At 40.1% G+C, this 25,000-nt stretch overlaps 1 protein-coding gene across 12 annotated transcripts in view; it reads right to left on the minus strand.

The window, feature by feature from the left end:
- Positions 1 to 25,000, minus strand: part of dmd (dystrophin) — a 179,903-nt gene that overhangs the window by 106,378 nt on the left and 48,525 nt on the right. For 10 of the 12 annotated variants that reach the window (XM_079672703.1, XM_079672706.1, XM_079672702.1 and 7 more), the window contains exons 2-5: positions 18,879 to 18,940; positions 7,145 to 7,237; positions 5,181 to 5,261; positions 2,105 to 2,197 (exon numbers count right to left, since the gene is read on the minus strand). In XM_079672703.1, the coding sequence (XP_079528829.1) occupies positions 2,105 to 2,197; positions 5,181 to 5,261; positions 7,145 to 7,237; positions 18,879 to 18,940 (329 nt within the window). The other 2 variants (XM_079672695.1, XM_079672696.1) reach the window with 2 other exon arrangements.

Below are 25,000 nucleotides of genomic sequence, written 5' to 3' on the forward strand. Positions count from 1 at the left end.
ACACGGAACTCAGTAAGAGCGCTAACAGTCAAAAGGACATTTGTGTACACACATATCCACGCACAAGCCTGTGTGTGGTTGCATCCTCACAGGCTGGATTTTTGGCAGCTGTGATTGACAGTTTTGGAGCACTTGTTCAAGGCTCAGGGGGGGGTGAGGGAGCGAGACGTTATACTTTTCACTGCCCAGTTACGCATTAGTTATGCACATCTTACCCTCACCTTTCTATCAGCCACATATCCACTCACACAAAATAAATAATGTTTCTTTCCACTACTGTTCTTTTTCTCCCCCCACGATACACACACACACACACACACACACACACACACACACACACACACACACACACACACACACACACACACACACACACACACACACACACACACACACACACACACACACACACACACACACACACACACTGTTAGCAGAGCTCAGAGCAGGGGCTGGACAGATGAGTGAAAGACAGAATGATACAAAAAATCGGTTCAAACAGGGTCAACAAAACAGCGGAGAAACTACCACAGACACACACACACAGTTGAACTGAGATATGTCAAGTAATAGAGTTAGGAAGAGACACACACACACACACACACACACACACACACACACACACACACACACACACACACACACACATCAAGCCACATAGAGGTAATAGACGTTGATGTAATTCGGTGTTGAGGTGAATTCCCAGAAAGAGGACACACACACAGGTTTGTTAGCAATTCCTCAAAGAATGTGGAGTGCCGGGTAAAAAAAAAAAGGGACTCATTTGGGAGTAGGTCACTGCATGCATTTGCACTTAATTGGATGAGCGCTTTGGCAAAGACACACACACACACACACCCACACACACACACACACACCTACATACTGACAGAGATCCACACTCAGACTGGCATACTTGCCCACACACAAGACGATGATAACCTCCAGGGCATAGCAGCCTTTGACAGGCAAATTCACACAAACACATTACATACACAGACACACACATGCTATACACAAACATTCTCACTCACAGCTCATTATAGAATTGTGTTTTGCTATTAATCGCGTCATTAAGTCTATGCCAAAACTAGCGTAATTGAGACATTAGCCTCTCTTCAACTTAATGAGGAATGAAATACAATTAAAATGTATTGTAATATGAGCAGTGAAACTACAGCCTTTACATGGAGATGGTTTTAAACAGAGTCCAAAAAAGATTATGAACTTTAAATACAGCTTAAGGGGAGAATGAGCCAACAGCTATGTTGTTGTTTAATGCATTGGGAGAAAGATGAAAGCTCTATTATATAAAAAGAAAAGATTAAAGGAAACTTCTGAGCGCCCGGTACTGTTTTTGGTCACACATAAATGTGGCTGATGGATGTACTTTTCTACAAAGTTATGATGTTGAATACCTGACCTCGGAATACCCTCCGTGTTTTGTTCAGAAATACAAACAAATATCATTGCAAAGAAAAGTGCATTTTAATCATATGTTAGAAGGTGAGCATAAGAATGCAAACTAATTGTTTCTTCTGCCAAATACTAAAAGCATTCTGACAATAAATTATATAAAATATTAAAAATAAACAGTATTTGAAACCTAATGTATTACCTTTGGTATATAACCATCTAAGCTTATTATTTAAATAAACAGATACCTATAGTAAATCAATAAGAACAAATGGCAGAAAAAGGCATTTTCAACTGTTGTTAGTGATACTTTCTAATAAAAGCTCTGAAGAAATAATACTTATTGAAGCTTGTTTGTGTACACTTTAAAACTTTGTGTGGACCAATAGGTTCCATTGATTTTTTTCATTTTGTGTAATTACAAAGTCAAATGTATATGAACACAATTTGGAGTTCAGGGAAATTGCAAAGCTATATTTTCAGTTTTGTTTGACTCATTGCAGTTGGAGTAAATACTCATTAAAGTCAAGGTAACGAAGCAAAATTGTCTGCCTCTGCAGAAATATTGACACTTTACCAAAATGTGCAAACTCTTATTGTCTCTAAATCCCTCCAGGGAGCACCATGCTAACATATTCTCACACACACATAGCAAATAAATACACATGACATGCATGCAAACACTCACCTGCCAGTGGACAATGATGCTCCAGATGAGCCCAAGAATCAGTTTGTGATTCCCATCAACGATGTCTGCCGCTCCGATATTCACCAATTCAACCTGGGGAGAGATTAACAGATTGGTTAATTCTACATTTAGTCACTTAAATTCTCGACATTTTAAACTATAGTGACCCCTTAAAATTAAACAATTAACAACATGAGTTGAGACTAAATTAACAAATTGATAAACCCTTCCACCTAGCTTAGTCTAATTATAGCTTAGCAAATTGCTCCAATTTTGTATTTTTCCAACTGTGAATAAGGTATTCAAGCATGGCCTGTTTTAGCAGAACTTGGCATACAAACACTCTGAACTAAAGCATGGTGTTTTTTTTCCTTGAGCAAAAATACAAGAGCAAAAGTTCAAGGAATAAATTACGTTTATTGGCTCTTACGCAAGCTAAAAACATTAGCACCGCATGGCTAACTAGCTTGCTACAAAGTAACTAGCTTACTACCAATTAAGCTAGCTAGCCCTGCGTGCTAACGTGTAGCTAACACACGCTAATTCCTCAAAGTAGTATAAAACAACATTATTGTTTGTTTAAGATAGTTCACACTCAGTTAAAATATACCGTTTTGTTAACAGCAGTCGTTTCAGCTGACACAAACCATGCTTACCTCTTTGTGAATTGAATACCATTTCCTAAAACACTTACCAAAAATGAGTGCTGAATGGGCAACTGTATCATTGTAAATAACATGCTTTGTAGCTCTACAGATAGAACACTGAATGGAGCTTAGTCACTTCAACAAAGGGGTGTTTTTTTATTTTATTTAACATTTTAGAAGCCATACCATTATTTCACAAATGAATAAATCATAAAATAAGGAATTTATTGTAATAAAAATATTTCTAGTATGTATACAAAAAAACTCTTATTACTTTCATCCTCTAATGACCACTTAGACCAGGGGTCGGCAATTAAGTTTTAATCTAAAAAAAATTCTGAGCCACTAGATGGCGGGCCGGAACATAATCAAAGGCTAATTTAAAGAGGACCTATCATGCTATATTTGAATAATATATTGTAGGGGCCATACCTATATAAAACATGTCTGTGAAGTTTTTTTTTCAAAATACCGAACAAGCATTTTAGCCATGCCTCATTTTGCTCTATTTGCTCTTTTCCAGCCCTGTCTTCACAAGAGCTGATTCTGTGACAAATGAGCTGCAGCTGACCACGCCCCCCTGGATAGGAAGGGGGTGAGGCACAAGCGTCATGTTACCATGCTGTTACCATGCTGTTACCATGCTGTTACCATGCTGTTACCATGCCACAGCAACCCCCCATTCCCCTGATAGGTGGAGAGTTGCCCATATAGGCGGAGCACCCCGTTTCTGAGTCAGAACAATTTAAAATCTGTATCAGTCTGTATCAGATCCGTTGCAGCCCCGTTTTTAGAGATTTAGGTATGGAGGAAAAGAGAAAGGGTTGTGTTTTCTGACACTTGGTGAGTTCCCTGACACACCGGGGACACATATTCGTGTATAAAAGACGTACAAAAGTGCATTTTGCATGATAGGTCCCCTTTAAGTAATTGATTGTTAATACATGTGACACGTTCGAATGCCGGGGGGGGGGGGGGGGGGGGGGGGGGCATTGCGGTGCCGTTCTGTGATTCTACAGATTCTACAGATGGCCAGTCCCCCACTGCTCACAAGCTTATTAAGATCCAAAGCTTTTGTGCGTTTTTAATCAACTTTTCTTTCAAAACAAAGCTGCCAACTGGGGTGGCAGCATATGCACCACCACCCCTCGCCCTCCATGATCAAGCAGCTTTCTCAGATTTTGTTGTCAATGTTTTGACGGAACTTTGTTACTGTTCACATATAAGTAAACATTACATTTGAATGATTTAGTAAGCTGGTGTTTTTTTCACACCACAAACCACATTTTAGCCGCGTTCACACCGGAGTACTTTTCCCCGTACTTTTCGCGTTTAGTTCCGTTAGTACCCCTTATGTCGCGTTCACACCAAAAAGAGTACTTAGTGCCGGGAACTTTTACAGCTTCTACTGAAGCCAGTCCCCAACTCCGGGGACTTCGGGTGGCAGTATACACCGTGAAGTGGTTTGCGGCCTGCCGGTAAACCCAAAGCAGAAGAAGAAGAAGTGACGTCAGCGGCTCATTTGCATAATCTTCAGAGACTTATTCCAGTGTGAACGCGATATGTACTAAGTGCCCTGGGGTAATAAGTGCCGGAGCACTAAGTGCTGGCACTAAGTACGGCAAAGTACTTGGTGTGAACGCGGCTATTGGCTATTTCAGCACCACGCGCTGTCCACCTACTTATTGATCCTCTATCAGCGTCAGTGCACCCCGCTGCCAGATTGTGCCTGTGCTGTGTGTCATTCACTCTCAACATGGATAAAAGTACAATAAGCATTCTTCAGGTGTAGGTAGATTCTTTATTCGGACATTATAGCCTATATTTGTGACTGTCGGTCCGATATTTAAAAAGAAAAAAAAATCTAATCTTTTTTTTTTTTTTTTATTCTCAAAATAATTTGCCGGGTCAAATATTATTGCTGGCGGGCCACCAATGGCCCGCGGGCCACCTAATGCCGACCCATGACTTAGACTATGACCTTATGCAATAAAAATGTATAACCAATCTGTCTTTGCTATTTTAACTGCATGGTGTGGTAACACACATTTTAGCGATCTTCACTTAATTAATATATTCTTATAAAGATAGACAATTATACATTAGAAGGGAAATCAAGGCAAGACAACATAATGGCAAAAGATTAGTTGTGGTATGGGGAAAATACACAATAAGAAAGAGAGTAAGAAGGGGTGTTTTTCTTAGGCAGGAAAATAAATGCATCCTGGAGGAGACGGTGTAAAAGGTATGTGGCAAGTTGGAGAGGATAGAAAGAAACATGAAAGGCCTTGCAATTTAAGCATTTCACTGTCTGAATCCAACCACTGATTTATATCTAGGCTTTATTAATGCAGTCAAATCCATAGCCTTTTATAATGAACTCACACGGTGATGAAGAGAAATATGTATACGTCAATACATGTACTCACATTGTTCTTCTGCAAGATCTGCAGAGCACGATTGACATTGTTGAGCGAGTGAACGCGCGAGAATCCTCTCTCCAACCTCACCTACACACAAACACACACACACACACACACATAGACCAGACAGTGGAGGTTATTGAGGCATAAAGAGACCTTGCTCAGGGGCATCCACAAGTGCTACAAACAACCACATTACAATAAAAATGTGTGTTTTAATGTGTCTGTTTGCCATTACAATAGGAGATGGTATCAAACAAAGGACAAGGATGATAACATCTTTCCCTGAGATAGAAGTGGGGTAGAGTGAGACAAAATAAGTGAGAATAACAAGAAGGCATAAAGAGAATGAGAGGAGATTGAAGAAGAGAGGAGGGAGGGATTCCAGCAAACAGACAAGGCGCAGGAGGTGAAGAGAGCTGGAGGGGGAAATGAAAACAAGGTGGGAGTAGAAGTTTGATTACCACAGTGGGCCGCGCTGCTGTGTGTATGTTTCCTTCTAAGAAGCAGATTAGTATGTTAATCTTGACATTTGGCATTTATTTACCAGCTTATAAATGTACCAGTGATGATTTTGGTTCAGAGTGGTGCGATGGGAGGCATTATGCTCCTACTACCCCTAGCTCCTAGTACTAGACTCCTGGTACTAGGATGGGTTAAAAGCAGAGAACAAATTTCACTCTGTGTGCTGTGTGCTCTGCATGTGTGACCATTAAAGAGGGTTTCATCCCTCCCAATATATATATGAAGTTTAACATTATAACAGTTACAATCTACCAAGTCAGTCAGGTGGAAAAATACAATTTATTTAGTTACTAATAAGGAGTGCAATTAACATACTCTGTGAAGTGTTCTCTGACGTGGATTTAAAACTGTATAATCAGCAGAGTTATCAATGTGTGATACAAAATGTGTCATACTCTGCAATCTTTCCTTATCTCCTGGAAACTACAGCAGTACCTCTCAGGATACAAGTACAGATAGTGAGCATGTCTTGGCAACATATTGTCCCGATTTCTTTCCAATGTTTCAAAAAGTACTGATTTGTGCAAAATTGGAAAGTGCTGTATCTGGTGATGCCATGGGGAAATTTAAACAGATATGAAAACAGTTAATTCAGACACTAAATGCATTTCTTAAATTTGATTTTTGGCCCAAAAGGAAAAAGAATGAAATGATTCAAAATTTCATTTAGTCGATTTCCCTACAGTGTTGCTTGACAGGGAGAAATACTGTTGGAAGTCCAGTGACCCTAAATCATTATTAACGCACAAATGGGTCCTAATATTGGGTTTTTCTTCAGGCCCTCTGCAGTCCACTTTGTTAGATTAAAGAGGTTTAAACTGTGATGTGTCAGTCCAGAGTTTGTTCAGTCCCTGATACAGATTTAATAGTGCTAACCCTATAATAACCTATTAGTTCAAGCAGGTTAGTGGCATTGTTGTGTAGTTGACACTGAAACAAGAAGCATTTTCCCTCATAAATCTTCTAACATGTTTCAAAGCTTCAAGTTTTTTGTTTAGCAATGACTGCTGATTTCTTATATTCTTATTCAACGGTTGCCCAGAGGAATCTTTGTCTCTTTTTGGTTCTTTCAGTTGTCAATCAATTGTACAGCGTGTAAAAAATAACAACTATTTGTAAAGAGGGCTTACAAACACAATTCAAACACATACAGAGTAGAGAGTACTTTCCCACTTTTTTTCAATATGATAATTGTGTATGCTGTCATTTTAATCTGCTACTGTGAATGTAAATGTTGTTTGTGCATAAGGAGGGACACATTTGAACCATCAATACAGGCCAGGTTTATTGTGCCAAAAAACAATCAGAATCGACATGACTCTCTTATCAAACCCCTACTTTTGGACTACTAAATTACTGACAACATGTTTGTTTCTATATGGGTGCATACGTTCCTGATTCTACAGTATTTTCCTGTGAGTGAGTGAGTGTGTGTGTATTCATACCAGCTCATGTCCTGACAGCCCCTCCAGCAGCTCCAGCAGGCGTCTTCCATCACACAGGTCTGAGAACAGATTCTCCACAGGGGGTTTCCCTGTCTGAAACACAGATATTTATGAATAAAAGTTATACTTTTGCAATATTTAAGTCTGCAAAAGAAATGTACATCAGTTGTTGGGAGTCAAAAGACACTGGCATTTCTTCAGTAAGCACAAACTGACTGTGTTAAATGTGAAGATAGCAGTTAATACCCGAGAGGCTGCTCCTTATCAGTGCTGGTAAATCTGGGATTACAAGCTAGCAGTTACTTCACATTTTAAAAAAATGCTGCAGGCGGAGTGTCTTCTCTGGTGCCTTCACTGCCACCAGAGTGAAGGGACCAGGAGCTACTTCAGTACATAAAAAATACAGTACATCAGAAAATAAAAAGTTGTATTTGTATTTCTTTTACAGCTATAAAAAGTAGAAAACTACCTACTATCAGGCTTCTTTCTAATATCTTTGAAAGGGTACCTTCTATGAAAGAGTGCCAAACCTGAGAAATTAGTTAGCATTAAACACTTCTGGGCTCTCTCGGCTGATTTTTCAAATGTGTTTTTTGTTAGAATTCTAAAATAAGGTCATATTTTGCTTGTATTCAGGTCATATTAGTATTTAGTGCCTCTACTGTGACATTGTCTCCATGCTTTAATGTTCAAAAAGCTCTTAATTCTTCTCATACTGCCTGTGCTGCAGCACCTCTTTTCACCCTCTGTCTGAAACCAGAGCATGGTCTGCTCTGATTGGTTAGCTGGCCGGCTCTGTTGTGATAAGCATCACCATTATATCTCACATATGTTTCACCTCAGGAGTGTCCACAGGGCTACAGCTCTTAACTTGAGGCTGATCAATTAGTTCAATTTAACTTGAATATTGCATCTGACCTTCACATGCCTACGCTTTATTAGAGGTGTCATAACAGATTTGAGATCAGCTAATCTGGGCTAATTTTGTCGCAACACTTGATTTAGCATGGTGAGCAGAATGATTGCATTATTTGAAAATATAGCCAAAGCCTAATGAAGTAAGAAATTGTGAGAAAGTGTGAGAGGAATTGGCAAGACAGGAAAAGAACAAGGGCAGTAAGCAAAGCAAAGCTTCATTGTTCATTCATTGTTTGCCAGCAGCATCATATAAAAAAAACACATCATGAATCTTCCTTGTATCATTACTGTCCTTACTGTGGCAGAGATCTCCTTTGTGCATCGATCACACATCATTACAACAATGTCTGCCACAGGAAGAAGCAGAAACCACCCACAATATAGAAAGAAAAAGGAATTCACTTTTCTATAATGAAGGAATTCTGTTATCCATCTTCTGTGGATCTTCCTATCAGTTTCCTCGTTTTCCTTTTATTTCTGCTCTGCCTCTATCTCATATTTTATACTCCCCTTCACATTCTCTCACATCTCATTCTCTTCCTCTAATGTCTCCTCTTTTCCGCCCTCGACCTACGCCTCTCGGCATTGTCCTGAGACTCGACGTTATTGAGTTATTCTCCATTCGCCAAGGCAATGTGTGTATTTGTGTTTATTTGAGTGTGTGTGTGTGTGTGTGTGTGTGTGTGTGTGTGTGTGTGTGTGTGTGTGTGTGTGTGTGTGTGTGTGTGTGTGTGTGTGTGTGTGTGTGTGTGTGTGTGTGTGTGTGTGTGTGTGTGTGTGTGTGTGTGTGTGTGTGTGTGTGTGTGTGTGTGTGTGTGTGTGTGTGTGTGTGTGTGTGTGATGCGCTACTGTAGATGCATTATTCGAGTGTCTTGTGGAATGTGTGTGGGTGTAGGTGATAAGTGAAGAAACCACAGGTGGACACATGAAGGAAAAGGAGCCAAGGCACAGGAGAGAGGCGTTTGAATATGACCTCACTGGAAAATAGAATAAAACCATCACACAATTCTCTATCCTTCTTAATTTTCCCAATAAACTCAACAGTTCTTTAGCTCTTTTCTGGGCTGAATGGGTGTTCCCATAATGCATGCTCTAGGAAATACTTGAACTTTAGAAATCGTTCCAGCACTTATAACTGAAGAATCCTCAGAAATGTACTCAAACACATCATAATCTCCAACCAGAGCGGATGCTTTCTTTTGCAGCAAATCCAATCAAAATGTTTTCCATTCTTGTTGCATGTACCTCGGATTTCTTAGAAAGATCTGCGTCATGGCAGCAGAGAGGAAGCGTACAGTAAGATAGCATTATATAAACACAGAATAAAACATGTGAGTCCATTTTCATGTTGTGATTTCACTGCTTTGCTGACACAGTCATGAAACTATCCCTAACTTTAAACAGAGGGAAATCAGCACAAAGTCAACTAAGGTTATAATAGCGCAATTGTGATATGCCAGTTTGTGTATAATAAAGTTGATTATTATCATACCGTGTACATTTTCTGATATAGGGAATTGAAAAAAGTAATATTGTGATTTATTAAAAAAAGTTTCTTATTCCATCATTCATTTAAAAAAATGCCAGAAAAACAGTCTGCTGTTGTGAATGATACATTGTTGAATAATAACGAACAAACCCTTCTGGATGTACCAACAGTAGTTGTGGGGGGAGTTAAGGGCAGCCTGTTCTCTGCGTCTGCCAACAGATAAGTGTGAAATCACTGCTGCTTCTGAGACACACTCTGCCCTGATTTGTTTTAGCACTTATGTTTCCTTTTATCGTGTTCCAACAACAACAGCAACTGGGAATTACATCCACACACAAATACAAACCAGCCACTGACACACACACACACAGTTTATACACATCCTACAGGTTTATCTGCATGACTATGCGGTGTCTAGAACATGTTTTATCTAACAAAACTCTGCAGCTCATTTCTCCAGCCTGCATGTTAAAGTGTTAGTCAGTTAGTCACTCTTTCTAAAGGCACACTTCTTTTCAGTGAAGGTGATTCAGATTACCAAGGACAGCTTTACCTTTTCTCTCCTTTAGAGGGGTTGCTGGGTAACAATGTGTCTACTGTATGTGTTAACATCCTATTAACCATTTACTGACTTTAATAGGACAACACGGTGAACAGAGCAAGATTTATATTCGAGCACCACTCATAAACTGAGTCTAGAAGCACTGTAGGAATATAAGATTGAACAATTGGACAATTGCATTGAGGGATACATACTTTTTATATAAGAACTGTGTGAGTGTCTGCGTACAATGGAGAAGGTGCAGGTGTGAATTGCCTTCAATTTAAAGAAAAAAGCAGAAACTAGATTGTCTTGGTCAGTGTGAATGTATTTTTTTTTAACACTTTAGCTGCAGGTCAGGTTTAATCTGCTGTCAGATCACACAAGCTGCACGAGGTGAACATCTGTCAGGATTTATTCTGCTCTGCACAACTAATGAAAAGCTGTTGAGGCTTTCTCCTATATCTAAACAGACGTATGAAGGAATACCAGTGGGTGTGAATAATGTCTGAGTAATATAGAAGTAGATTTTAATAACATTTCTAGTGTGTAATATATTTGTATAGATGGGTTATCTCTGGGTTTGCCATCCGGTCTCTATGCCAGACACTAACCCACCATCGGCTACGGAAACACATCAGAAGCGGGGCTGCTTTAAGATGTCTGCTTCTGTAATTTAATCTTCCAACTTGTCCTCTTTTGACTTAATCACAAAAAGGAATGACAAACGATAACATAACTCTCACAGTGTCATCATAAGGGCAACCTTAAATTCCAGTGATTGGGTAAACAGTACATTTCTCTTCAATCCGCCCATGGGCCACTTATCTTCATTCCACAAGTGTCTGCATTTCACTGAGATAGCAGCGACACGTTTAATGGTAACGTCTTGTATGCCTAGCAGGAGCCACAGGCAGATGAATGGCTGCTTTGAGTTATTTTTTGTTAGCGACAGACCCCATCAGCTGTCAACAGACTCCCGAAAGAATGACATCAAATGATAAACACTTCAAAGTTTTAGTCCAGATACTTGGGCCCCAAAACCACCAAGGTATATATCTTATTAAATGAGTAGAATATTTAATTAAATTGTCCGTTCATAGCCACAACAGCCAACCTGAGGCCAGGCAGTATTCCAGAATGGTCTCTGAGGCTAATTATAATTAAGATGCCATGTGTATTCTGTTGTAATTAATGGATACGTGTGTAGAGCATGGTTAACAGTCCAATTCAAATATGTTTTTCATATATTTTATCACACGAATAATAATTTTATTTGAAAAGGCACATATTATGTAGGTATGAATTGCATGCTTTCCATTCTCACAGTGCTTCCCTGGTAACTACAAGCAATTAGGGTGCAATAGAGAAAAAACGGCCATCAACCGAAATTAACTATTCCCATTTTCCTATTGGCTGTGACGATGGCACACTGTTAAGCCCTGATTTTGCTTCTCATGCATGTTCAATTAACTGATTGACAGGAAATGATTAAAGAGAGAACAGGTGAATGAAATGCAACAAAGATAATTATGGTAATAAATGTAAAAAAATGAAGGTCTTTAAATCTGGAATAAGGAGTCGACCATACCATCTGCAGGTTTTAGAGTAGGGCTGCACCATTTGGAAAAAATAAAGTGAATAATATATGTTTGGAGGCAAATGTACTGTTCAGATATTCAGATATTCCACATATTTTCTAACGATTTAGATATTGCACTAGTCCACATTGCGAATTTGATCAAACTTAGATTAAATGTGTCGCCCTAGGGTGGGAGGCTGAGGAGGTTTCTAATAAAGAATCGTCTATCAGGCATGCATATATATGTAAACTAAGACTGGAAGGCCAGTTTTTTCTTGTTACAGAGCAGTTTTCTAACATGACGCTTTCAAAGCTTACTCCTGTTACTCACTGAGATGGTGCTATCAGCAATTTAACAGGCAGAATGCTGTGACATGTTTCTATTTAATACATATCTCTGAGGATTCCAGAGTTTCTCTTTCAGCTACAACACACATCGATTTTCCAGTCAAGGATCTTGGTAATTGCTGTTTCCAGACAGATGTTACATGACTTTAAGCAGCAGCCCTTTCTCTGTATCCTCCCAATGCTTTTGTCCAGATCATGCTTTTGTTGGATAACTAAAAAGAACATGGCATATCGGAAGATTCAATCTGATATATTTAGATTCTTTTGAGTTTGAGTTAATAAAAAAGTCAGAATTCTGAGTTATTTTTGGTAAAATCTCTAAATTATTTGGACATATGGCCCTAATCCTCTTCTGTACTTCCACTATCAACCTGAAATGGTAGTATTTTATTTACCTTTGAGAAAAATAAAACAAGCATTAGGAGGGTTTGATAGGATAAAAGATCTTTACCAATACTAAATTTAATTAACCCATGTGATCTTTTGGAACATTTTTAGGCACCAAGTGTTTTTTAATCCAAGATTCAATACTTTACCAACATCACAGCTGACCTCATGTTTCTGTAATCCTATTGCCACCCAAACATTGCGTGCAGAACAACTTCAATTAGCATTTAGATGTAAAGTTGCTACCAGTTTTGAGGTCACGCTCGCAGCCTGTAGCTCTGGACACAGTGTGTGCTAACGTGTTGACATGGATCAGCAGAGCAAATGATCAGCTGCGGACACAGGGAGGAGATTATTCTGCGGCACAGGTAAGCTGTCCAACACAACAACATGTCATGATCAAAGAAGTCATGTAATTAAAGTGAAAGCTCTGAGTGACAAGGAAGATAGGAGTCTGACCTAAATATGTAAATGAAACAGACCAGGAGGTGATTTAGTTAACTTTTGAACCACAGCACTTTATTTAGTGGAGTGATGCTTCTATTTGCCGCAGCAGTTTTCCAAAAACACAATCAGCAGTGATTCAGTGAAAATGAGTTCTAAAACTGCTGCCTATCACCAAATCCCGTTGACGAAGCTCACTAACCTTTGCAAACTTCTTCCAATGACCTTTAAATCCACAGTACAGTAGGTAATGACGCTCTCAGTGGAAAGAGCAAGCAGCTCTGCTCCCACTCAGCTCTACAGTGGGATTAGTTCTGACTTGGAGAAGGATCACTCAGCGGCAGTTACTGTGTGACAGCTCCTAATTTTCTGCAACCCCAGAAGAGATTCTAGTGCCATCGAGGAAAAGCTAAAAGGGAAGAGAGAGCTGTGAATAGGATATGTGGCTGAATGATTCTTTGATATCAATATTTCATTTCTCTAGTTTTATCCAAATGCTGTAACTGTTCTAACCCTCAGTGGATAAAAAAGCTCCCTTGAACTTTAACTAATTAAGATTAAGAAATGTAATACACTTTTAATAAAATCTCCAAAGATGAAAAAAATGGAATAATTTAGCTACAAAAAAGGTAAAATCAGCAAACACTAGTGGCTCTAGTGCACTGTAACATTTTATTCCCTTTGATTTTAAATGACTGTTTTTAAATGCAATTTTATCATGTGTTTCCACTGCACTATTTCTTAATGCTCTCAATGTTTTTCATTTTTGTAAAGCACTTTTTTGAATTGCCTTGTGTTGAAAGGTGCTATATCAATAAACTCGCCTTGCTTGCCTGCTATTTTCTGTCTTCACAGTCATATAGACAATGTCAAAACAACATCCATGCAGTGCAGACTAAAGCACTACAGTTAGTAGATACTAATAAACGATTATCCAGTATAACCATGAGCTGTGTAATCAACATAGCAATGGGTTAAGATATACACATTCCACGAGGCGATGTAGAAGTGTTTTGCTTCAACTTAAAATGACAAAGTTAATGTTTATGGCACAATGTAATGACAGTAGAATAATTACATCAGCTTTTTTATTGGATCCCTATCAGCCTAGTTTTCAATATGCAATTCTGTCTGCCACAGTCTACGATCTCCTGGGGCCCAATTGATGGCAAAATGGAAGAGGGTAGCGCTTAATTTGCACCTATATGGTACTTGCAAAGGTAATACAATAATAACGAGGAGGCTTTGTAGTGTGTACCAAGGTGGCAAACTCTTTATTACCTCCCAACTTGTCAACGGTAGCACATTATGAATATGGAGTTTCTGGTTCAAAGTTGGTATTTTTCTACTTTTAGTGTGTATCATCAGCATAACGATACCTGCATTATGATGCTTTCCTCACCACCGTATGTGCTCCCAATCCTTATCCTTTCCTTTTTGTTTCTGAGCCTGCCCTGTTTCCTTTTCTCTCCTCCCCTATCAGGGTTATTCTGTACTTTTTGAGGACCTGAGCACACAGTGACAGCCAGGGTGTGAAATTAACAACAGGCAGCGGAAGCATGCTGTCCTCCCAACTCTTTCCGTCCCCCTTTTACCTCAATTCCTGCAACTTCGAGGCATACTAACTTTGTCCTAACTTATGGAAAAAATACATAAATCATTATCCACCTGTGTATTAGACTCTGAGACCTGAATGTAGAGAGTTTCTTTTACCACTTAGACCAAAACAAAGACCAATCTTAGTTTAAAGATTGCTGGTTAACTCACATTAATGACATAACTAAGTCTGCTCTTTTTCCCAAGCATACCGCTGCTAAGGATAGCAGACCAATGCTAAGGATAGCAGACCAATGCTAAGGATAGCAGACCAATGCTAAGGATAGCAGACATATGCTAAGGATAGCAGACCAATGCTAAGGATAGCAGACCAATGCTAAGGATAGCAGACATATGCTAAGGAGAGCAGACCAATGCTAAGGATAGCAGACCAATGCTAAGGATAGCAGACCAATGCTAAGGATAGCAGACCAATGCTAAGGATAGCAGACATATGCTAAGGATAGCAGACCAATGCTAAGGATAGCAGACATATGCTAAGGATAGCAGACATATGCTAAGGATAGCAGACCAATGCTAAGGATAGCAGACCAATGCTAAGGATAGCAGACCAATGCTAAGGATAACAGACCAATGCTAAGGATAGCAGACATATGCTAAGGATAGCAGACCAATGCTAAGGATAGCAGACATATGCTAAGGATAGCAGACATATGCTAAGGATAGCAGACCAATGCTAAGGATAGCAGACCAATGCTAAGGATAGCAGACATATGCTAAGGATAGCAGACCAATGCTAAGGATAGCAGACATATGCTAAGGATAGCAGACCAATGCTAAGGATAGCAGACATATGCTAAGGATAGCAGACATATGCTAAGGATAGCAGACCAATGCTAAGGATAGCAGACCAATGCTAAGGATAGCAGACCAATGCTAAGGATAGCAGACATATGCTAAGGATAGCAGACCAATGCTAAGGATAGCAGACATATGCTAAGGATAGCAGACCAATGCTAAGGATAGCAGACATATGCTAAGGATAGCAGACCAATGCTAAGGATAGCAGACCAATGCTAAGGATAGCAGACATATGCTAAGGATAGCAGACCAATGCTAAGGATAGCAGACATATGCTAAGGATAGCAGACCGATGCTAAGGATAGCAGACCAATGCTAAGGATAGCAGACCAATGCTAAGGATAGCAGACATATGCTAAGGATAGCAGACATATGCTAAGGATAGCAGACCAATGCTAAGGATAGCAGACCAATGCTAAGGATAGCAGACATATGCTAAGGATAGCAGACCAATGCTAAGGATAGCAGACCAATGCTAAGGATAGCAGACCAATGCTAAGGATAGCAGACCAATGCTAAGGATAGCAGACCAATGCTAAGGATAGCAGACATATGCTAAGGATAGCAGACATATGCTAAGGATAGCAGACCAATGCTAAGGATAGCAGACCAATGCTAAGGATAGCAGACATATGCTAAGGATAGCAGACCAATGCTAAGGATAGCAGACATATGCTAAGGATAGCAGACCAATGCTAAGGATAGCAGACATATGCTAAGGATAGCAGACCAATGCTAAGGATAGCAGACCAATGCTAAGGATAGCAGACCAATGCTAAGGATAGCAGACATATGCTAAGGATAGCAGACCAATGCTAAGGATAGCAGACATATGCTAAGGATAGCAGACCAATGCTAAGGATAGCAGACATATGCTAAGGATAGCAGACCAATGCTAAGGATAGCAGACATATGCTAAGGATAGCAGACCAATGCTAAGGATAGCAGACCAATGCTAAGGATAGCAGACCAATGCTAAGGATAGCAGACATATGCTAAGGATAGCAGACCAATGCTAAGGATAGCAGACATATGCTAAGGATAGCAGACCAATGCTAAGGATAGCAGACCAATGCTAAGGATAGCAGACCAATGCTAAGGATAGCAGACCAATGCTAAGGATAGCAGACATATGCTAAGGATAGCAGACCAATGCTAAGGATAGCAGACCAATGCTAAGGATAGCAGACATATGCTAAGGATAGCAGACCAATGCTAAGGATAGCAGACATATGCTAAGGATAGCAGACATATGCTAAGGATAGCAGACCAATGCTAAGGATAGCAGACCAATGCTAAGGATAGCAGACCAATGCTAAGGATAGCAGACATATGCTAAGGATAGCAGACCAATGCTAAGGATAGCAGACCAATGCTAAGGATAGCAGACCAATGCTAAGGATAACAGACCAATGCTAAGGATAGCAGACATATGCTAAGGATAGCAGACCAATGCTAAGGATAGCAGACATATGCTAAGGATAGCAGACATATGCTAAGGATAGCAGACCAATGCTAAGGATAGCAGACCAATGCTAAGGATAGCAGACATATGCTAAGGATAGCAGACCAATGCTAAGGATAGCAGACATATGCTAAGGATAGCAGACCAATGCTAAGGATAGCAGACATATGCTAAGGATAGCAGACCAATGCTAAGGATAGCAGACCAATGCTAAGGATAGCAGACCAATGCTAAGGATAGCAGACCAATGCTAAGGATAGCAGACATATGCTAAGGATAGCAGACCGATGCTAAGGATAGCAGACCAATGCTAAGGATAGCAGACATATGCTAAGGATAGCAGACCGATGCTAAGGATAGCAGACCAATGCTAAGGATAGCAGACATATGCTAAGGACAGCAGACATATGCTAAGGAAAACATATTGCTGCTAGGGATAGCTGACCGTTGCTATCCACTTACAAAAACTTAGAAAAAGAGGGAGGAAGAAAGGTTGGATTGGGAGGCAAGGCGATAGAAATAGGGGGGTGGAGATATAGGCGAGAGAGGAAGAGAGAGAAATCCCCTCATCCATCCAAACTCAGCGAAGCATAATGAGTACCCCATCCTAGATAGATGAGTCTCTCACAAACACACACACACACACACTCACACTCACACACACACACACTCACACACACACTCACAGGCCTCAGGAGAGTAACAGATAGCGAGACAGCAGATGTGAGAAAGTGAGATTATAGGAGGGGGGAAATTGAGAGGAGAGAAGGAAGGAGATGAAGGATGTAGTGGGAGACGTAATGGAAACTGAGTGAGAGGAAAACAAAAGTTCAGCAGGGAGAGCGAACACGTCATGGCAGGAGGTGGAAGGTGTAGTTACGGCAGCCCTGAGAAATATGGAGGAAAAAGGCGTAGAGATGCCTGCCAGCGATGTCTGATTGTAGTGTGATTTGCTACTCAGCCAACCATAAAAAGAGGCACTTCAGGAATATGTGTGGATCTGTCACAGGGTGAGCTTATTCACTCTTGTTTACCAACCACAGCCAGTACTTTTTAAGGAGTACCAGAACCCATTACACTACAGCAAAACCACCAACATCCCAACTATAATTTACATTTTCAGACACTCCGAGATAAGTGGAAATAAAATGGAGAAAACTAAAGGAAAAGGGGAAAGAAGGAGAAAACCAGAAGGAGATGAGGGGAAGCAAGGGAAAAGAAGGCAGGAAAGAGGAGAATTAAGGAGGAAGGAGTTTGTAAGCAAAATAACTGAAAGGGGAAAAGGAAATAAAAGAGGAAAGACATACGGATGTCACATGAGTTACTACTTTAGGGAGAGTGTGAAGTATCCAGGATTTATTGTGTTGTTCATTTTTTTATATCATAGTATCAAATTTGAAAAATAGCATTACTTCACTGTTGTTGCTGTCGGCTGCTACATTTCTGATATGTCCCTAGAGAGAAGAATGGATGCTAGGAAAGGAAGGACGTGGAGAAGTTGAAAAGATAAGAGGAGGCGAAAGAAATGGAAAGACAGGAAATAGAAATAAAGGAAAAAGGAGAGTTGTCCGTCCTTGTCCTGGTTTAAATCACCTGGCTTAGACCAGACTCTGTTTCAATAGCTTTTACTCACACACACTCCAATGAGCACCACCATGCACACATACTGTATGCACACACACTCATCTAAGTCTCCGTCACCATGGCAACGGCACACCTCTAGCCCCCTTGTAATCAACTTTGAAAAATAGGAATAGAGGAAATGTGTTGGCGCGCAAACCAAAGCAAATAAGCAAACACACACACACACACACACAACACAGGAGTGTAATTAGAATGAAATACAAAACAAGTCATTCAATCCCCAAAGGGGGGTGGGGCTTAGAGAAAGTGACATCAATTTGCAATAGACAATAATCAAGCAGCATAATTGAAAAGAGATGACAAAGAAAACTTAAAACATCCCAAATACTGCATGTAGAATCAGAAGGAAAACCTGTAGAGGCAAAATATACAAATATGAAACCTGAAAAGGACCATTATATGTCCTCTTTGGGAGTAAAGCTTACAACATAGTGATGAGAGAGAGAGTAATCACAATTCAGTAAGAGTAAATAAAGAGGAAGCAGGAAGCTCTCTTACCTTAGACAACTGTGAGTTTACCCATTTTGTGAAAGTCTTCTTCTGAACGACTTCTCTCTCATCTACCGGAAGAAGAAAAAATACAGTCAGGGAAATGGAGCTGGATGTGTGTGTGTGTGTGTGTGTGTGTGTGTGTGTGTGTGTGTGTGTGTGTGTGTGTGTGTGTGTGTGTGTGTGTGTGTGTGTGTGTGTGTGTGTGTGTGTGTGTGTGTGTGTGTGTGTGTGTGTGTGTGTGTGTGTGTGTGTGTGTGTGTGTGTGTACAGGTCATGTCAGATGTATGGCAGCGGCTCAAACACAACATGAAAAGGGCACAGTTACACTCTGATAAATACCAGGGAATACCAGGATATTTCTGACTGACTGGTTGACAGTCTATCCGAACACACACACACACACACACACGGACACCAAATGCAAGTGGTGCTCAGCATGATAAGAGGCTCCTCTTATTTAGCTCACGGCTAATTGCATCCTCATCATATTAATCAGCGCACCACTTGCAGGCCTTCAACGCCACATCAAGAACTGGAGAGAGTCTACACAGCTTAACACTTGTTGCCTTCAGGTAACAAAGCACTATTTAGAAAAGTGTTACACAGAGCTGTTTGGCATGGCATCAATAAAACCACACGCTGTTGACATTCAAAAGTCAACCCCTTTTATTTCTGCCAGTAAATGAAATTTTCTTTAGTTACTTTTGCATATTAGCAAATGTTCACAAAGGACAGCATTTTGATATGATATATATGATATCAGCACGGTCAAAATGACAATGCTGACATGCAGTTAGCATATTATCTACGCTACGAGACGTTGATTTGACTTTCTTTGTTATTTGCTTCTGTAGATTATTTCCCGCTTAAGAGCAAATAACATTTTGAAGTACATTGACGTTTATTTCATTCCAAATCGAACAAAAGTGGGCTTCACATAATGCTTTGTTTGCACATTTGAACTTCAGAAATGTCTGTATCTATGTTTATAAATCATTTTATCCCTAAAAAATATTGTTAATTGTATTTTCAGATTTATGGAGTGATTCAAATTCCCTTTTTGACTTAAGTTTAACCTGAAATAAGCAAAAGACAATGCCTCATTTGCATATGTTAAACACTTCAGAAGGCATGTAAGACTGAAACAACGGGGGCAGTTTCATGATGATATCTAATGGTTGGCTGTAATGTCTACCCTGTAGTGTCTGTGTCCTTTAAAGTGTTGCCTGTATAGCAGCAGCATTACTCAGAGCTGTGGTGCAGCCGCTGACACGCATCACAACGCAAATGATTATATGATCACTTATAATAACACCTTTCCCCGCCTCTCTCATTTGACTGGAAATGGGGTCAGCGCCCATTACTACAGATAATAAATTACACTCATCCTGAAACAGAACATCAGGTTAAATATTACACCAGCCCGGCTAACAGTACTCTTTCAGTTTTTGTGTGTGTGTGTAGGTGTGTATGTGTATGTGTATGTGTATGTGTATGTGTATGTGTATGTGTATGTGTGTGTGTGTGTGTGTGTGTGTGTGTGTGTGTGTGTGTGTGTGTGTGTGTGTGTGTGTGTGTGTGTGTGTGTGTGTGTGTGTGTTGACACCAGGCAGCCACTGACTAATGGAGCTGATAATGAAACTTCTCCCTTAATTAAAAGGTCCCACGTCGAGCAGTGCACTGTGGTGAGACGCCGGACACACACACAACCAGGTATACACACACAAGCAAAAAAGCATTCACACACACGCTTGCAAACACACATATATTCAGTGTTGGATAATGGCAGGCTGAGCGGGGAAGCATGAATAAAATAGAAGCATGTAGCCAACAATCTCATCTAAAGCGGGGAATCCATACACCTCTGTGTGTGTGTGTGTGTGTGTGTGTGTGTGTGTGTGTGTGTGTGTGTGTGTGTGTGTGTGTGTGTGTGTGTGTGTGTGTGTGTGTGTGTGTGTGTGTGTGTGTGTGTGTGTGTGTGTGTGTGTGTGTGTGTGTGTGTGTGTGTGTGTGTGTGTGTGTGTGTGTGTATTCCCATGATGCAGGATTCACTTCTCTATGCATTGAGGCCCCCAAGATGTTCTTCTGCATCGGTGTGTTCAATGAATGCATTTTCAGAGTGTGTGAGTGCATTTGTGTGTGTGTACATATATGTGTGTTTCAGGCCAGGAATCCACTCTTCCTTCAAACATTTCTAACCTCTGTGTCATTTCAACCATACAAGGGAAAAACGGCATCATAAAACTGCACACTAACTTTTTATAGTTAATAAATGTGTATTTAATATCCACTGTATAATATCCATAAAGAGAGGATGTCAGTGGGTTTTGAAGCAGGAACGTGTTAGGATTCAGTCCGTCTCCCTTCAGTATTAACATACAAAAAGCAGCCCTGTAGAGGCATCTGCAAATGTCACTGGAATAGAAGAAATGTTTCTTTCTGGTCACATTACTGAATCAAACTGCTGCTGCAGCGTATTATTGTGTGGCTCAGCGTTTTGCCTGCTCACAAACAACATTCCTCGAGCAAACACCTGGATTTATTGACACTTCAAAATAAAATGTGCTTTATCAATAGACAAACTTGTCCTCTATTACTTTGATTTGAAAGAAAAAGATAAGTGTGGCCTGTTTCTCCAAACTTTGAGGAGGAAAACGAGTGAGGAAATAAGATATCAAAAACAAATGACGTTGTTTTCGCAAAGGTTGACCAATTGGTGCTTTCAGAAAAGATTAACAAAATGACAATATTATTAAGTAATCATCAGTAATGTGGATATAATGACATCATAATGACTATAAAGTGGCTAAAGGCAAAACATAAAGCAGTCAAATCTTGTAAAGTAAAAAAAGGCATCTTTAACGCAGCCCGTAAAAATGCACAGTATCGGTATTTATTATATAAATATATTACCCAACCCTAGTTACAGTGAGATTTTATCTTACTTTTCATCATATATTGATATATATTATGATATTATGATGGTTATTAGAGTCATAAAATAAGTAATATTAATGGAATTATGTACTAAATGTCGAGTTTGAGTATAAATGTGAGGGATTGATTGATATTCCTATCAGTATGTGTTCGCTCTTGTGTCCAAGTGTGTTTAAAAGGCTGCGTTTGAATTAGCATATACGTGTGTGTTCTGTCAGGCAGAGTGAGTGTGTGAGAACTGGCGGCGAAGGCAGGAAGCAGTCAAACACTGACAGGGAGACAGAGGCACGATCAATAGTCCATTTAAACTGTTGTTCTGCCACTGAAACGGCACACACATGACCTACACATGACGCACACACACAGACAGACACAGACACACACAGACACAGACACACACAGACACACACATGACGCACACACACAGACACACACATGACGCACACACACAGACACACACAGACACACGCATCTCATTAAAGAGACCGCAACATTAATAGCTTAATCTTGCTTTGAGAGAGGCGACAGGAACGAGAGGAGGAGAGGAAATCAAGCGAGAAGGAGCGATGGAAATGGATTCGAGGAAGAGAAAACACAAGGAGGAGGAGGAGGAGGAGGAGGAGGAGGAGGAGGAGGAGGAGGAGGAGAGGACAGGAGGAAATAGGAGGAGGAAAAGTAGAAAAGACAGCAAGGGTGAGGAAGAGAAAAGAGACATTAGAGAAAGAGAAGGACAGAGTGCTGGAGGACAGGAAAGGAAATGTGCGGCTCAAACAGGTTTCCATGACCAGAGGCACAACTAGAAAACATATCTATAAGCCAATAGTCAATCATTTCCTCCAAATATACTCTAAATGTGCATTGTTTCATCTCACTAGAACAAGTGTCCAGTGGTAGCAGTCCTTTGTGTCATTGCTTGTTTAGACACCATTTGGGAAACAACAGCATATGATTTAAAGCAGCCTGTAAACATCGTCCCGCAGCACATTTACTTTTGCATTCAGAAGAAATCACCAGCATGATCAAAAGGCTCTTTCTTTAAATATGCGTCCCCATCTCAGAGTTCATGTGCAGCGGCAGCCCTTTCATGTTTAAAAGTAATCTCTTCAAAAGCATGGAACTACTCCAACACTCTGTTAGTGGTACAGCACGACTTCCTTATAATAAAACATGTTATGTGTAATAATGTATGAAGACAAAGAAGAAGAACAGAGCGGGGATGTATGAATTGTGATTGAGGCTACATTAGCTGAAGCTAAAACACCAGAATCACCAACTGAACTTTTGCTGCTCCTGTTGCATTGTGGGTAATGTAGGAGCACATTAGCAGAGACTGTATGTCTGCTGCATCAATGCATCAACTTGTAGGTCCATCAAAGGTCCAACAATGTTTCAGGAGCACACTTTTACTACGTAATATTCAACTTTTTATAAACAGATTAAGTTGTTTTTCTAGCAACATTGCGAAACTTCAATGTTCCATCTTTTAAATGCGAGTCTGTTTTCTTGGTCTTACATTATAGTAACCCAAAGCCTATACCCTCACCCCTTTTGCTATTTCCTGATGCTTTAAAGACAAATCAATTATTAATGTAACATTCTCATATGGTTCTTCAGTAAAAGTTGCTCTTCGCTGCATTGTGAAAAGATCTCTTAGTTGCACCATTTAGGAGTTTTCCTTTTGGTAAAATAACTTCATTAGTGAATATCGCCCAAGGTGGAATGATCCAGGATCAGCACTATGAAACAAACAGTAGATTAAACTGATCCGTCATCTGAAATTAAACCATTTTAGGACTCAACTTGGAGTCTGTTGTTTGCTCTGCATGGTATCAACACATAACCAAGTGTACACTTTTAACCCCGACAGTTTTGTTTGGTTCTTGAGGTTCTAGCCATCCCAAAGTGTGTTCAAAACTCCTTTTTCTTAAGCAGCCCTGAGATAATGGAACCAGCAATTAGTAATGTATGTTTAGAGTACGTTTTTTTTACGTGACAAATTAATCCGAAGATTTCTCCAAAACTCTTGAATTGACTTCCAAAAATAATGTGTCTCCTGGAGAAACACATTTGTACACCAACCGCTGGGAAGGAGTTTGGTGGAAACCGAACTAGAGTTAACTAGACGGTCAGACAGCAGGAGAGGAAAGGAAGGAAACTAAGAGCTGTTTGCACCAACAACACAAACATTAAAGCGGCTGTCCGGAGTCGGCTGAAACTAAGAGGGAAAGGAGAATTTGTTCCAACATGGGATTGGACTTCCAACCCGTCAGCTTGTCGGTTAATGACAGCCGGAGAAACTGGAAGGATGTTTGATCTGTGGTGCGAGCCAGCTGGAGCCTGTCAGCACGGAGCGTAAAGAAGCTTAGGCACGACTTGAGAAACAGAAACAGAGAAACTCTGAGCTCATCAAATATAGATGCAGATTTTGTCTTACACAGAGGAGGGTAGGTTAAAAACAAGACAAAGTTGGAACACTTAAGCCGCATGGGCATGTTTTTGTCTTTCTTAATGGCTAAAGTGGGAAAGGACAAAGAGAGCACTCTCCACAGGAGGCAAAAACAAAACCATAAATACATGTTTTTACTTGACTCATTACACTTTGATCACATTTTAGACCGCATACAGATGCTTATGTGGAAAATCGCTTACCAAAAGTGCCCAGTAAAATAAGCTTAAGGTCGTGGCTTATTAAAATGGCAAAGAAGTAAAAAAAAAAAAAAATGTCTAAGGAGACATGTGGGGCCCAAATATTGAACCTATAATGGGACATTAGAAAGGACATGTTGCGCACAAGCACTACCCAGAATAATTTGATATATGTTCATATCATTTTAATACCCATTTGTCATTGTGATATTAAAATACAACATTTTTAGATAAAGCAAGAATACAGTATAGTGTGTTTAATATTTTATGTCCAATCTTGGACAGCAGGAAGGCTGTTGAGTGGTATTTCATTGAAGGAGGGGGGGTGCTGGGTGTCTCACACTGGGTTCTGAGCTGAAGTTAATGGACCAGAGTGGAACTACTGTTTGCAGCAGCATTTTTTAAGGCTTAATGTTGAACTCCAGCAGCGATGGAAGATAGGATATCTCCAGAGAGGACACGCAGCCTGTGTTTCAGACTGTAAGGTTTGTAAAGGAGCTCTATCAAGGAGTGTCCATGTGTCTGTTCACCTGTTGCTTTAAATA

This window comes from Notothenia rossii, assembly GCF_949606895.1.
Source record: "Notothenia rossii genome assembly, chromosome: 3".
NCBI classification, from domain to species: domain Eukaryota; kingdom Metazoa; phylum Chordata; class Actinopteri; order Perciformes; family Nototheniidae; genus Notothenia; species Notothenia rossii.